Genomic DNA, 14,881 nt, shown 5'->3' with positions numbered 1-14,881 from the left:
CACACTCTAGTAAAAGATCAACCAAATATGAAGGGATAAGGCAGAGGAAGATAAATGTGCCACTGTAGAGGAGATAAGTTAACCAGCATCTGCCAAAAATCCCTGAGAGCAATGGTGGATTACAATGGAAAGAAGGTGAATGGAGGTAAAATAATGGAAAATAGTAGATAGTGTAAAATGAAGGTGAGAAAATGTAAATCTCAGAAAATAGGAAGAAAAGATAGATGATCTGACCCCCAAGTCAGAAGAAATGACTCCAGAGTTCATGAGTCGAGGAAAGGAAATACAGCACAAAGTTATGCTTAGTCATATGAGGTAACAAAGGAAAGAGAACGAGACATGCGTGCACAAAAGTACTAATAAAAGGAACTGACTATGAACTAGCATATCTGGATAGGATGTAAAAAAACATGAAAAGAAGAAGCAAAGAATGAATTACAAAGAGAATGGAAGAAACATATCCATTAAACCTGGTCCTAAAATTATGAAAAAGGTTAGGTAGATTACAGACAGTGTGGGTATCAGATTAGGCAAAGGTATGCGGTGGGAAAAAACGGGAAAGATCCCTTCTGTCATGAACGAAAAACATAGGCAGAGGTATGTCAGGTACAAAAGAAGGCCCAGGACAAATGAGAGACTCTACCATCCACTGCAGAAAAGCCATCACTTATCCCAACAGACAAAGGCAAACCTGACACCAATGTAGGTGTGAAACTAGCATACACAAAGACTAGATGTCTCTCACCAAACAAAGTGGAAGTTACTGACACTTATGAAATAATAATGTGGAAATAAATGGCCACAAAAGCTGTAGGTGTAAAAAATATTGTTAAGCAAAAATCCAACAATAAATACTTCCACAACAACTAATGTCTCGGTAGATACTTCCACTATAACTGAAAAGTTCACAAGTGAAGAAAAGACATGTTGTTACGCATAAGTGCCAAATCAAGAAGTGTTGATTGTACAATCTGTATAGAGGGAGTCACATTCCTATTGGTGGAGGGTTGCTGCACGCTACAGCACAGCAATACTACATGGAAATATGAGTTAGGTGGAAGCATCAAGGCTAGTGGCAAATGAAACGTTGCACATATAGAAGGCATCACAAAATCAAGGAAAGCTAATATGTAAGCAGAGGTAGAGTATTGTATCAGAATAATGTTGAAATTTGGAATGAACACTTGATACATTAAAGCGAAGTCTGAGAATTTATTCAAATACTTCCTTTTGAACTTAAAAAATGAAAATTTAAATTATAAACTATATCTTGATGCAAAGTTTATTGACTTAGAGTGATAATACAATTGTTTAATTAAATTTTGAATGTAAATTCTGTAAAATGTTGTGATGTGTAATTTGGCCCCCACCCATAAACTTAGAGTTAATGATACTGATAGGGGTATAATTTGCTGATGACATTAAACTCTTGGGTATTTCAGCTATACTGAGAATGTTGAAGTCTTACAAAATAACTTTAATCAATTGGTTAGTTGTATAAATATTTGGCAAATGAAATTAATTGTATTAAGTGAGGTAACACATTTGGTTAGTGTAATTTGCATTACACATTTAATACATACAGGAACCCTCTCAACAGCATGATTAAAGAAGTATCTTTGCATAGTGGTGGATATATCACTCAAGCCATTAAAACAGTTCTCTGCTAGTAGTAAAAATAATAGAAACTGATAAGTTTATAAACATATCAATAAGTCAAAAGAAGTAATTCTCTCTTTCCATAAAAAAAAAAGTTCAGACTTCAAAAAAGACAGGGTAGGCTCCAGTTAAGTTTTCTCCTTTTGATGGTAACAGTGTAGGTCAGTACTCTATGGGAGATTAAGAGGGGAATTGATAACTTCCTGAAAAATAAGTACAAATTTGAATATTAATAGTAATATGCTTAAACTTTAAAACCTTTAAGCAGATTTAGTCTTTGGCTATCTTATTTTTGGTTACTTATAAATTTATAGAATTTGTCCAGTGAGTAAATACTTTGATTTCTGATACTTTTGTTGAACAGGTAGGTATGAAAAGCTACACTTAATTTAGTTATATTGTTTTGGTTGCTTGTTATGGAGAGTGACCTCAAAGAACTTCGAGTTTGTTAGCTTCTTTTATGTTCACATTTAGCTTCAGGTAAGTAATGGAAAATCAAAATGTCTTTTTTGCTTTATTTGTGTGTGTGTATTTATTACCCAAAAATTAATATAGCACTGGAAAAGTTGTTAATATAAAAAACATGGCAGTGAAAAAAAATACTAAACATATAATTTGACCAAACACACATCTACATTCCAAGTATATGTTTTTCCATTCTAAGGTGTTAAAAAATATTTTAAGCTACTCCATTTTCTATCAGATATTCCAAATGGCATATATGCTATATCTAACCCTGATCTCTAAAATACTCAAATATATTTTGATTAAAATATTTGAGTCATAGTATTTTATTTTAAAAAGCTGTAGTTTAACTAACACATATTCACCATACGAGAAATTTGCCAAAGAATGACACAGAGACAGTAATGCATCAATATACATGTATATTTTGAAATGTTTCCACTCTAAACTTGGCTAAGGTTAGAAATCAATGATTTTTGGGCCTGACTTGTAAATAAAAAATCAAACCAGTTTCTGAATAATAACAGAGGATACTGGATGTCCAACATCCAATTTTAATTGAAAATAAAAACCCATGATTACATAACACTGTAGTGACACTGGTAGTTAAGAGCTTGAGGAAGCGACATTTCATACTGACATTTGTGTGTTATAGGACATCATACAATTATAAGGTAATTCTAATGGTTTTTAGTATAATCTCCATACAAAAAGGAATGCACTTGTTATACAATTAATTTTTTGATTTTATAAGCAGACATAGAATAAAATATATTTAACAAAGATTAAAATAAGATTTTTACCATATATTATCATGTACAGGAAGAAAATACTAGATTTATCATTGTAAGAAAGCTTAATCACTATGTTAATTAATCATACCTTATGCTTGATGATAATGTATTCTTATACAACTTTCTCAAACAGTTTCCAAAACAGCTTCCCCCAGCTTTTGTAATTAAAAGTATCACTGATAATGCTTATGCTTATACCTAATCATAAGTTGTGTGAACAGTGCTTTCCTACCAGTACCAGAATCACATGCAGATACGTGTCACAATGTCAGTACTGGCCTAGTGCAATAGTTGAGAGGCAACATCATCATGTTTGGAAAAAAAAATCCAAATAACTGAAACAGGAGATGTTAAAAAATCAGTATTTTTGTTCTTTTATTTTTGTAGGTTCTATATTCTTTCCATTTATGCCAGCATGCTCTTCCATCGTTGGATGTTTTTAAACATCTTTGACTTGACAGCCTAGTATCATCAATATCACAGGGCTTGGAGTTCATTTTTAACACGTAAACAATTAAGATTTAGGTTGAATAATAGAAACTGGACTAACAGTAACAGTAACAAGTTAAATAATTAACTTCACGAGCTCCTCACAGTCTCAGTGTATTGCTAACCTTATCCAACCTACTTTTAATCGTTATATATACATATACATAGATAGATACTTGTATATAGATTGTTATGCTAGAGCCACTAGGAATATTTGTTTCTATCACTTGTCACTTGTGATGCTTAGTTTTAGAACTACCGGTAACGTTTACACCTACACGTTAGGCTTAGCAAAGCTTTGCTAACTACAAGTTACAACTGCATATGTCGACTTTACTAAAACTTTACAAGACTTAAAAGTTCGAAAAAAAGACACCAAAAATAAAACAGTCCTTAAAACCCTATACTTAAACCACCTACTTCGTTACACAAGATAAAGAAAACTTATGCCACCGTCAGTACAAAATCTCCACTTTCTTGACGACACTAACATTAGTCATACTACAGCGACAACCTAAAATATAACACGCTAAACTGTACAACAGTGAAATGATTATCATTGGTCAACTTGCAATAAGCGCACGCGCTTTGACAGAGCTCCTAATTTCGTGTCTTAAGCCTACTTAGCTTTTTAAAAATTAAGATGGATGTTGGCGAATTGTTGTCTTTTAAGGTAAGCTAATATATTTGTTTTTGTATTTCAAATCTTTTGTATCAAAGTAAACTTAGATACGTATATTTTGGACGTACTAAATAGAAATGTTTTTCTCTGTAGCATAAACATTGTTATTATATATATATTTTATTAAATATTTTTTTGTTCTACAGTATCCGAATTTTTTTTTACTTTTAGCGTTTTTGAATTTGATCATTGATGTAAAATTCGACTAACTAAATTAAATACGAGAAAGGCGTTATCAAAATTCAAAGGTGCTACAATCGAACCTTTGGCATCTTACTGGAAATAAAAATCAAGGCATATATTTTCATATAGAAACCAGTAGTATTGTAGAAGTATGATGTTTGAATAACAAATTTTATTTTTAGTTTTGGAACTAGGAAGGTATGATTGATGTCAAATATTTATTTTGATTATTAATATTATACTATTAGTATTAATATTAGTATGTATAATGCACTATCACTCAGTATTACTATTAATGCCATGTGTGTAGATGGGGGTCAAACTATGCATGGATAAACCCAGTATAGAGTACCTTTCAATGTGGTATTGTGAATTTCATGTCAGGGTTATTATAAATTTTTCATGTTACCCTTCCATGCTGATTTTGCAACAATTCATGTCAGAGTGGAGAAAATACCAGGTACAATACACAGGGATACTGAAAACATTTAGATATGCAAGCAATGAAGTTGGAGATTTTAAAGGTTATATGAATGCAATTTGCAAACTGATGGATAAAATTATTTTTAGTATTTACATGAACATCACCTTGCAATTCAACTTGTAAGAGTCTGAGTCAGGCTGACTTTGGCATTTCACAGACACATTTTTAGTACAAAAGTTTTAATATCACATCTGGGTTTTTTTTGTACAACAGACTTGTACTGTTGAATAAAATCTTGCCACATTTCGTGTAGATACACTTTGTAAATTTGAAATTATAGTCAACATTGCGTCTCTAATATGGAATCAGTATTTAAATATATGCCGATATATAGTCAGTTTATGGTGTTTTCCAACAAGATTGATACATACAGTTTTTTTTTTTAACACATATGTTTTAATATTCACACAACAATACAACTTACAATAAAAGTTATTACAAACAATGATTTATAAACAAAAGTTTCACAAACTTTCAAGCAATATAAAGTCTTCTTTCTAGTCTGGAACTTCTTCAATATCTTATCAAAGGTTCACAATGAGCGAGTTGTTTACGAGTTGACGTAGGTATAATTCACTTAACAGGAAGCTAGCTAGTTTTGTCCTTCGGTATTTATCAACCACACTCGCCGAGTTTTCCACCGTGATGTTATGTAATGTTTTCATAAAATACTAATGTCTGATGAGAATCCACCAAAGTTAAATGAGTTGTAATGTTTGAACTTTGTAAATGCTCCTGGTCAAATATCTGAAATTTTCCAATTGATAAGCATTGTAATAGTCACAGTTATAGCTTCCAAAGTTTATAGCAAACTAATAATAGATACTCTTTTTGGTATGTCGCATTGGCTATATTTATAGGCTTGTGGAGGCTTTCTAGAAAATTCAGATTTATGTAACAGTACTGAGCTACATTTAAGCATTTACATATATTGTTGATTCTTACTCTCGAGATTCTTCTACAATTTTGGAGAATAGGCGAGAGTTTCGCAATACATATTTAACACAATAAGCTATGCATATTCTTAAATATAAAAGTAATCTAAACAAACGTTGATAATGAAATAAATATATAATAACAAATTTATTACAAAGTAAAGCTGCTAAAAATATACAATAACAATTACAATTAATAAATAGTCTTAATTATGAGTAAGAGGCAAACTACAGAAAAGCATCTCTGATCACTCTGCTTTTGGTCATTATTTGGGTACCCTCATTGTTAGTGATGTTTTCAGCCTTTATATCAAGAACATCTGTAGAGGTTCAGTCTGCTTTGTGAAGTTATCAAGCACTAAATCAGAATTGTCAAATGTAAAGCTTCATGTACCATGCCTTCACATGTGGCCAATGAAGTTATGATTCTTTAAGAAACATAATGTTGTATATTAAATCTATCTATCTAATACATACATATAACTTAAAGAAGAGACCTGTTGACTCATCTAGGCCATCTCATGTAATACACTAAACTCTAAACTAAAAATAAAACACTTAGAGCCAACCTTTATCATTCAGATATTCATAAATCCTTCCCTTAAACTGCCTTAAATTTACTGCCTCCACAACATCCAAAGGCAAACCATTCCAAGAGCCAACCACCCTGTAAGAAAAGTAAATCTGTTTTAGTTGAAGCTGACTTCTACCCTGCTAAATATATGTTTGTGTTCTGTAGTCCTAACATTCTCACCATTAAGTACAAAAAAGATGATGCATCAACACCATCAATTCCATTAATAATCTTAAACAAACCTCTTCTAACTTTTTTTTTTGAAGAGAAAACAATTTGAGAGATCTTAACATGTCCTTGTATGACAAAATTTCATCCCAGGTACCATCCTAGTAGCTCTCCTCTGAATTCTGTCCAACAATTTGCTGACTTTTCTAAGGTAAAAAGCCCAATAACATAAATAACTAAAATATGTTATGAATTAGTTACATTTAATACTGTAAATTACAGAAATGCATATAAACTTTGTCTTATTTAGTATGTAGCAAGATCTGGCTAATGTCCAAAAAATAATAGCATAGCCTGTGTGTATATGACTTTTTATACATCTAGTCTAGTTCCACATGTTTAAATTCACTATAACATATAAGGTGATCTTACTGAAATAAGTCTGCCAATTGCCAGGCAAAAAGGGGAGCTTACACAGGTAACAAACTGAGGGTGAGTAGCTTATAAAAGTAGAAAGATAACTTACAAAAAGTTTGCATAGAATTTCAGGAAAGGCAGAGAGAGAACATATATATAGTTTAAAATGTCTTTAGTGTGATACATTCTATATGCATATATTTGTATAGGTAAGATTAGGATAAAGAAAGTATTTATATTATAAAGTGACTATGCTAATTCTGTGATGTACACTCAGTCAATGACCATGCTAGTTGGCAAACTAGTTGAACTTGAATGAAATGATGAGTTTGAAAGGATAAATGCTTCGGCCTGTATTGGAGTATATATGTCTAAGATGAAGAAAATTGTATGTCTTCTGTATTGACCACTCTAATTATGTGATTGAGTAAACGACCACACTGTGGAAAATAATGGACTCAGGATAATCAGAAAAGAACTACTAGGATGATTTCGAGGATGGGTTATCTTGAAGAGATAGGTTAAGATCTCTTAACTTAATTTCTCTTCAGAAAAGAAGGATAATAGATGATTTTATTGAAGTTTGAAAGATAATACAAAGGATCAGTAGGATAAAGGCTTTTGAATTTTTGTGCTATATTATGAAAATAATGAGAAAACAAAATTTAGATGATTTGGGAAGGACAGGCTAGACTCCCTTCCATTTCCCATATGTATTCCTGTTCTGATGACGATCATCTTCTGTATCCTGTTTATGCTCTCGTGTTTTATGTTGCCTAAATGACTTCCTTCCCTAGTTCCTGTTCCTGTCTGTTTCTCTCTATGAACCCTTTCCCTACCTGAAACATTTCCTTGTAACCCTTAAGGATTGGATTCACCAACTTATTTGGTTAGCTTATATTTCCTTGTCTCCTGATTCCCATAATATTTTCCAGGTATTTTCACACCAGATCTGTTACTTTACCATCTTCCTGGCTGCCCACTTCCATTGTCCATTGGGAGAGATCATCCATGCTAGCATGTGAACCACACCATTCACCTTCATCATTATCTGCATGTGACCATTTTACATACCTCAGTTCAACTCTGGGTGGGTATTTTTCTATTTCTTTATTTCCATTTCAGTGGCTTATTTACACATTGGATCCCACTCTGTGGCAAGTGGTGTCTGCCTGGGTATATTGCTACATATACATCCACACTGTACAGCCTTTATAGTCTATAATACTAACTGTTGAGATGGGGTGTTCCACAAGACTGCTAGAGATTTCCTTGCAATGTTTTCTTCATAAATAAGGTTTGTTCCAGACCATACCCACTCATGGACTATCACAAGTAAAGCAGTGTCAGGATAGCTGCCCAATAAATAGAGACTGGCTGGATTTTGAAAATAGGGTTTTGTGGTCACTCATTTCACTTTCTCTGGTGTTGCATTCTTCTAGACTCCCCACCATGTTGTTATGCACATTTTTTGAGTGGAGTACGGGAGTCCTAGTCACTGGGGTGGTGCACCATGGAGGCTTCCTCCTGAGTGTGACCAATTCTACTTAATTGAGAGTAGGACAGTGGTGTGCTGTTGGTGTAGATGGTGAGTACTCTCCTCTTACCCTGGACCGGAGGAAACGTACCCGATGCCACTTGGTTTTGGACTGGATGAATCCACCATATGCAGTTCACCCCTTCATCTCACTTTCCCCCATGCTATTGCCTCTTGGATGTCGAGTGCCAAGTTTTGAATTGGTGCATGACCAGCTAAAATAAGTCCTCACACATGTTGTTGGTAGGGGCCCTCATTGTACTGCAGACTAGATGATAAATTCCCAATGCTGCCTGGTTTTGCATTTTAGTTGACACATCATGTTGCATTCCCCTTCCTACTATTGTCTGGATGTTGGGTTTCTAGGTGGTCTGGTGTTGGTTGTGTATTGGGTCAGCACACATGCCCTTACAAGGATGGCAGAACTGGAGCCATTTTCCCTTCTGCTTCCTAATCTTGAGGTGAAAACATTAGGGATCCTCCTTCTGCCATGGACTGTACAATAAATACCTGATGCCACCTGGTTTTGAACTGGTGTTCACCCACTGACCACAGTCTGATGCACCCTAACCACTCTACATCATTTGGCACGTCCAATTATGCATTGTATGGGCATTATTTCTGCCCGATTTAGCAACATGTATCTTCACAATAAGTGAATAGTGTACCTAGTACATATGTGGTGTATCCTCCATTGAGATTTCACACACCATGGGCTTTCTGATGGGTGCTCATCTAGGTAAGATTTGCATCAGTCCCTTAACCAATTAAAAGTGGAATACTAGTGATTATATGGAAGAGGTAAGGTATCATATCGGAAGTTATAATTTTCCTATACATAAAATGTATTTGTTATACATACTTACCTCTTCTTACACTTTCCACCTGTTCTCTCCACTTCTGGTGCTTCTTTTTTTGCCTAATCTTGATGGGAAAGTTGGGCTTTACAGTATAAAGGGAGCCAGCTGTGCCGGGAGGGTGTTTCGCACTATTGTTGGTGGAGGGTTGTCACATGCTACAGCTCAGCTGTATTTTGTGTAAACACATGAGGGTAGATGGGAGTATCAAGGCTTGTGTCAAGCAAACATTGCACATATAGAGGGCAGCACAGAACAAGAAAAGTTATTATGTAAGTGGAGGTAAGTATCTATCAGAAATACATTTTCAGCATAGGAAAATTATAACTTTCTTGCCTAATCTCAAAGTGATTATTGAACAATCAATATAGAAGGAGCACTCCTATTAGTGAAGGGTTATTGCATACTCACTTGCACACAACCACACAGCAATATTACATGAAAACACATAAGATTTTGTGGGAATCTTAAGGTTAGTGGCAATCAGAAAAGTTTGCACATAGAGGGCAGCCCTGAATTGTAAGAGCCAGATGTGAAAGGAGGTGAGTATCTATCGGAAATACATTTCCAGGTAACAAAAATTTCAACTTTTATTTCATTGGCATTTTTTGAGTACACACAATGACAACAAAAACATTTTTTATTTGGAAAACTTGTGCATTTTCTGAATTTCTATTAAACCTGTTAATACACACTTTAAATAATATTTGAACTCAAAGGGGTTTTAAGTCCATTTTACTTCACCCTATAATGACCTAAATTAATTTAAATATGTGAATAATATTATGACATTTTGTCAATTTCATTATTTGATATTATACAGCAGGCCAACTATTTAATGATTGTGTATATGTTAATGATTTCTTTTCCTTGTATCCCTCAGAGAAAAAAAAAATATAAAACTTTCAATATTTCAGTAGCACATCATTGTATTCTCACCATAGTCTTGTACAAGGTTATGATAACCTTGTTGTTCTAAAGTTCAAAACTCCTATAAATGGAATCAGGTACTCTGTTTATTATTTTCACCACAAACACTAATCGGAGAGATTTATGTGTTTGGCAATCATACCTTAGTCCATCTTTCTCTCTCTCTCTCTCAGTGCTTCTTTCATTCAAAAAGTACACGAAAGTCCTTTCCAAGTTTCCATACCCCCAAATGCATAACTTTACAACTCAGTACAATTCATTTTACACTTCCTGGACTATTCACAAAATCTCTCAAGGTTTTTTAAAATAAAGAAAAGCTTTCTCAACAATAACACCTTTTCCCAGCAATGTAGTATCATCAACAGTTTACAAATATTACTGTCCTAGAGGTTGTCCACTTTAATATATAATGAACAACAAAGGTGCTAAAACAGTTTCCTTAGATGCTACAATATTCATATTCTCCCAGTTGGTAAAGTGCTAGTTTTTTCACTGTTTCGGGCCTTTTACCAATTTGCTATCCACTTTTCAACTATTCCACCAAGCTCATAAACATTAAACTTAGTTAATGAATCTTTTTCTTGTGGCATCTTATCAAAGGCTTTCTAAAAGTCATGGTTCTGTACACATCATCAACTGTAAGAAATTACATTAAAAATGTAAAAGCATGTTAAAGCAAAAACAAAAAACTTTTCCAAAGCATTTATAAATTACTTTTGCTGTAGTTTCCAACATTTTGCTAAAAACATGGTGTCAGACTAACGGCTGTATTTTTATTGATCCTCCTAGGCTCTTAAATTTGAAAAATATGGATTACATTAGCATTTCTTAATTACCAAAATTATTTTTCATGTTGCCAAGAAAATACTTGTGATAAGGGTTAGAGTCCATACTGACTATTTGCTCTTCATTAAGGTTTTAAGCGAAATTTTTTTAGGAGTATGGTCAATCTTATGAATGTCAACTTTGAGTGGTGGAATGAAAGGATTCAAAGTAAAAAGTTTAATATTTGTATAACTGGTTAAAACTTTTTATGTTCTAATACAGACTTATTCTTTAAGAAAAAATTAATTTTGAGTTTTAGGTTCAAATTTGTGGAATGATTTTCATATGTTACATGCAATTAATTTAAATTCTTAAAATTCTGTTGGACAGGCACTGGCTTGGTCCATTGGACCAACCCTGTCTTGGAGAAAGAACATTGAACTATAATTCCAAATTTATGACATATATTTACACGAAATTGTCAAGATTTTAGTAAGATGATAAGTCTGTTGTACACACAAAAAAATCAGATGAGTTACAAAGGTATATGTACTCAATATATGTTTATGAATCAACAACATCAGTCTGACTTGGACTGTGACAAGTTATAATGCAAGGTGATTTTGATGTGAAGAATGAATTACATTTATCCATCAAGTAGTTTGCAAAACCTCTAGAAACTCAGAAATGTGTATCTATCTATGGTTTTTTCAGTATCTGGTATTTACTCTACTATGAACTGTTGATGAGTCAGCAGTGTGGGGTAAAATAAATAGTTGATAACTCTGACATCAAATATACAAAATACCATTTTGAATTCCATCCTGTAAAAGGTCATGACATGTGCAATTTGACTCCCACCTGTGTACATAGGGTTAATTAGTTTAATAATTTTGTTAGTTGGTTTTGTAGAGAATAGGCATTCTCAATAGGCTAAGTGGCCTCACTTCTTCTTACTCTTATGTTTTTATTTAATTCATTTGGACCACATTTTCTAATACTTCATGTATGTATATATATGTAAATTTATGATTATTTTTAATTTTACAATTACAACTTGTAAAGAGATTTTCTAAAACTAATAGCCAGCCAAAGAACCCAAACGCAGACATCCAGATGATGAAGATTATGATGATATACCTGATGTTCGAAGTAAGTCTAGAAGGCTATCTGGACTCCCAGATCCAGCACATATTGATAGAAGACAATTAAAAACCTATCCAACACCAGGTACCTTTCCTTTATGTATTACATCTCAATAATTAATTTTTTTACCAAGTTAGATGGTATTCTACTATTATTCTTGATACTCAAATCAATAAAAAGATGTGTTCCAGATTTTCTTCTTACATACCAAAATGTTCACACAACAATTAACTCGTTAAGTTACACAAAATTATAAAAGAAAAGCAGTAAGCTATGCAGTGTTTCTTTAATAGTATTAAGATAATGTTTTAACTATTCTGCTTGAGTTGAATGTGCTTATCTTAGTCTTGAGTCACCTAATTGCATTCAAAATATTCATTGTTTTGGCACTCTTGGGCAGGTTAAGTGTGCAAAACATTCCACATCTTCAGCCACCTCAGAAAGTTTCTCCTTCCCTCTCCACTTTATTCACAAAGTTATTTTCTAACACTAATATTTTTACAGAAAAGCTTCTGTTTTTTCCATATTTATTTTTTATTGTGGTCAAAATTGACTGAGAATGGTATTGTACAGACTCAATACAATAAAGTTCTCAAAGTTTGTTAGTTAAAAATAACCTATTGATTTAAATTACCATAAGAGTTTTTCTTGTGATTTCACATAAAAGTTTTCTTTTTTTATTGCTCTGTTATTAGCAAATAAAGTTAAAAGTGTGAAAGGTTTGTGATCACCATATAAGCTATTTGGTAGGTTTGATTGCATTATTCTCAGGTAAAACTCATATCCACCAAGAGTGATAAGATAGGTCTGCAGAATAATAGGAGATTCAAGTAGGAAACCTATTATGAAGTTATTCCAAATACTCTGAATTTAATGGTTTATTTTATTTTGCATGACAGACATTCACCTTAACTGGAGAGCCAAATGCTAAAAGCTGTTAAATCTACAAGAGCTTGTCTGTATTAGAATTTCTAATTGTCTGAAACCGAGTTAAATGATACTTTAAATTTAGTAGTTCAATTGTACTTTGGATTTAGTAGTTAAGTAAAAACCAATATATAGTCAGTTTATGATATTTGCCAACAAGATTGATACACACAGTTTTCTTTTTTAACACAAATATGTTTTAATATACAAACAACAATACAATTTACAATAACAGTTATTACAAACAATGTTATATATACAAAATTTTACAAACTTACAAGCAATATAAAGTCTTCTTTCTATTCTGGAACTTCCTTGATATCTTATCAAGGGTTCATGATGAGCGAGTTAATTACGAGTTGACGTAGATATAATTCACTTAGCTAGCTTTGTCCTTTGTTATTCACCAGCCACGCGCACCGAGTTTTTCACAATGAAGTTATATAATGTTTTCGTAAAAATAGTAATGTCCAATGTTAATCCACTGAAATTAAATGATTTGTAATGTTTGAACTTTGTAGATGCTCCTGGTCAAACATTTGAAGTTTTCCGATTGATAAGCATTATAACAATCACAGTTATGGCTTCCAAAGTTTATAGCACACCAACTATAGCAAACCAATAATAGATACGTCTTTTCCGCTCATCAAGTTGGTTATATTTATAACATATGGAGGCATTCTAGAAATTTCAGTTTTACATAATAATGCAAATTAAATTGTTTATGTACTCACATATATTGTTGATTCTTACTCTCAAGAATCTTCTACAACTTTGGAGAATAGGTTGGAGTTTCGCAATACATATCTAACACTATAAGCTATGTATGTTTCTAAATATAAATTTAATCTAAACAAACATCAATAGTAGAATAAATATATAATAATAAATCTGTCACAACTCCCTCCTTAGAGAATTGAAAATTGGCTTTAGACAATTTTTAACTAAGATATATATACATATACATTGGCAACAATACATTAAATATGATACATTATTCAAAGGATTACAAAACTTCAATAATCATGACATTATATAACACAAACAATACAAATAATCTTATGATAATAAAATTACATAACATGTGAAAGTGCGTCAGCACAAATGTTATCAACCCCTTTGACATAGATTATCTTCAAATCATACTCTTGTAGTGATAAACAGCAAGTTAACAGTCTTATGTTTTGTTTTTATCTTCTTTCTTTCTTTTTCCTTCTTTCTCTCTTTCTTTGTTTTCTTTGTCTTTTTCTTTCTGTCTTTCTTTCTTTCTTTGCAAAAAAAAAATCAGATATTTTGATTAAGAATTTTTACTAAAGATTTGTGTGTGAATTTATTGAGTTTTATATTAAGATTAAAAACTCCCATTTTATTGTTTACCAAAATGTGTTATTTCTTCTCTCTGTGCATAAGTTTATGAAATCCTAAATTTTGTGTTTTCTTTTCCTTTCTATCTCACTGGATGAGTGAATAGATTTTTATAGTTATTTTAAATACTAAGTAGGCCCTATTTAAGTTATTAAAGTATGTTTAAAAGGACACAACACAATATCTGCATTGAATTTGTAATGTATTGTTACGTCTCCGTTTGTTAATTGATTTTCCGTAACTTCGTTCCGACGAAACTTAAGCGACACAAGTTCTTTACTTAATAAAAACTGGTTTATTCTTTCCGAATACAACTTTACCAATACACTCAACTTCAACAATTGCGCTAAACAACCGCTATAACAATGAACGTGCTCAATAATACTTCTGACTGCAGATCAATTACTCACTGACTACACACACATTACATTCCCCTCTTTTATATACCTGCCTACCCTATATCTAGTAAGAACTAGAACATTCGCCAAAGTACATGATAGTTCT

At 32.6% G+C, this 14,881-nt stretch overlaps 1 protein-coding gene across 1 annotated transcript in view; it reads left to right on the top strand.

The window, feature by feature from the left end:
* The first annotated feature begins 3,948 nt into the window (after positions 1 to 3,948).
* The window catches only part of LOC106475154 (beta-catenin-like protein 1), a 50,857-nt gene continuing 39,924 nt past the window's right edge, over positions 3,949 to 14,881 (top strand). The window contains exons 1-2 of the mRNA XM_013935855.2: positions 3,949 to 4,080; positions 12,025 to 12,169. Of these exons, the coding sequence (XP_013791309.1) occupies positions 4,051 to 4,080; positions 12,025 to 12,169 (175 nt within the window). The 5' untranslated portion in view covers positions 3,949 to 4,050. The remainder of the gene's footprint in view (positions 4,081 to 12,024; positions 12,170 to 14,881) is intronic.

The sequence above is a fragment of the Limulus polyphemus genome, unplaced genomic scaffold, assembly GCF_000517525.1.
Source record: "Limulus polyphemus unplaced genomic scaffold, Limulus_polyphemus-2.1.2 Scaffold144, whole genome shotgun sequence".
In the NCBI taxonomy this organism is placed as follows: Eukaryota; Metazoa; Arthropoda; class Merostomata; order Xiphosura; family Limulidae; genus Limulus; species Limulus polyphemus.
This window is presented reverse-complemented; position numbering and strand designations above follow the sequence as displayed.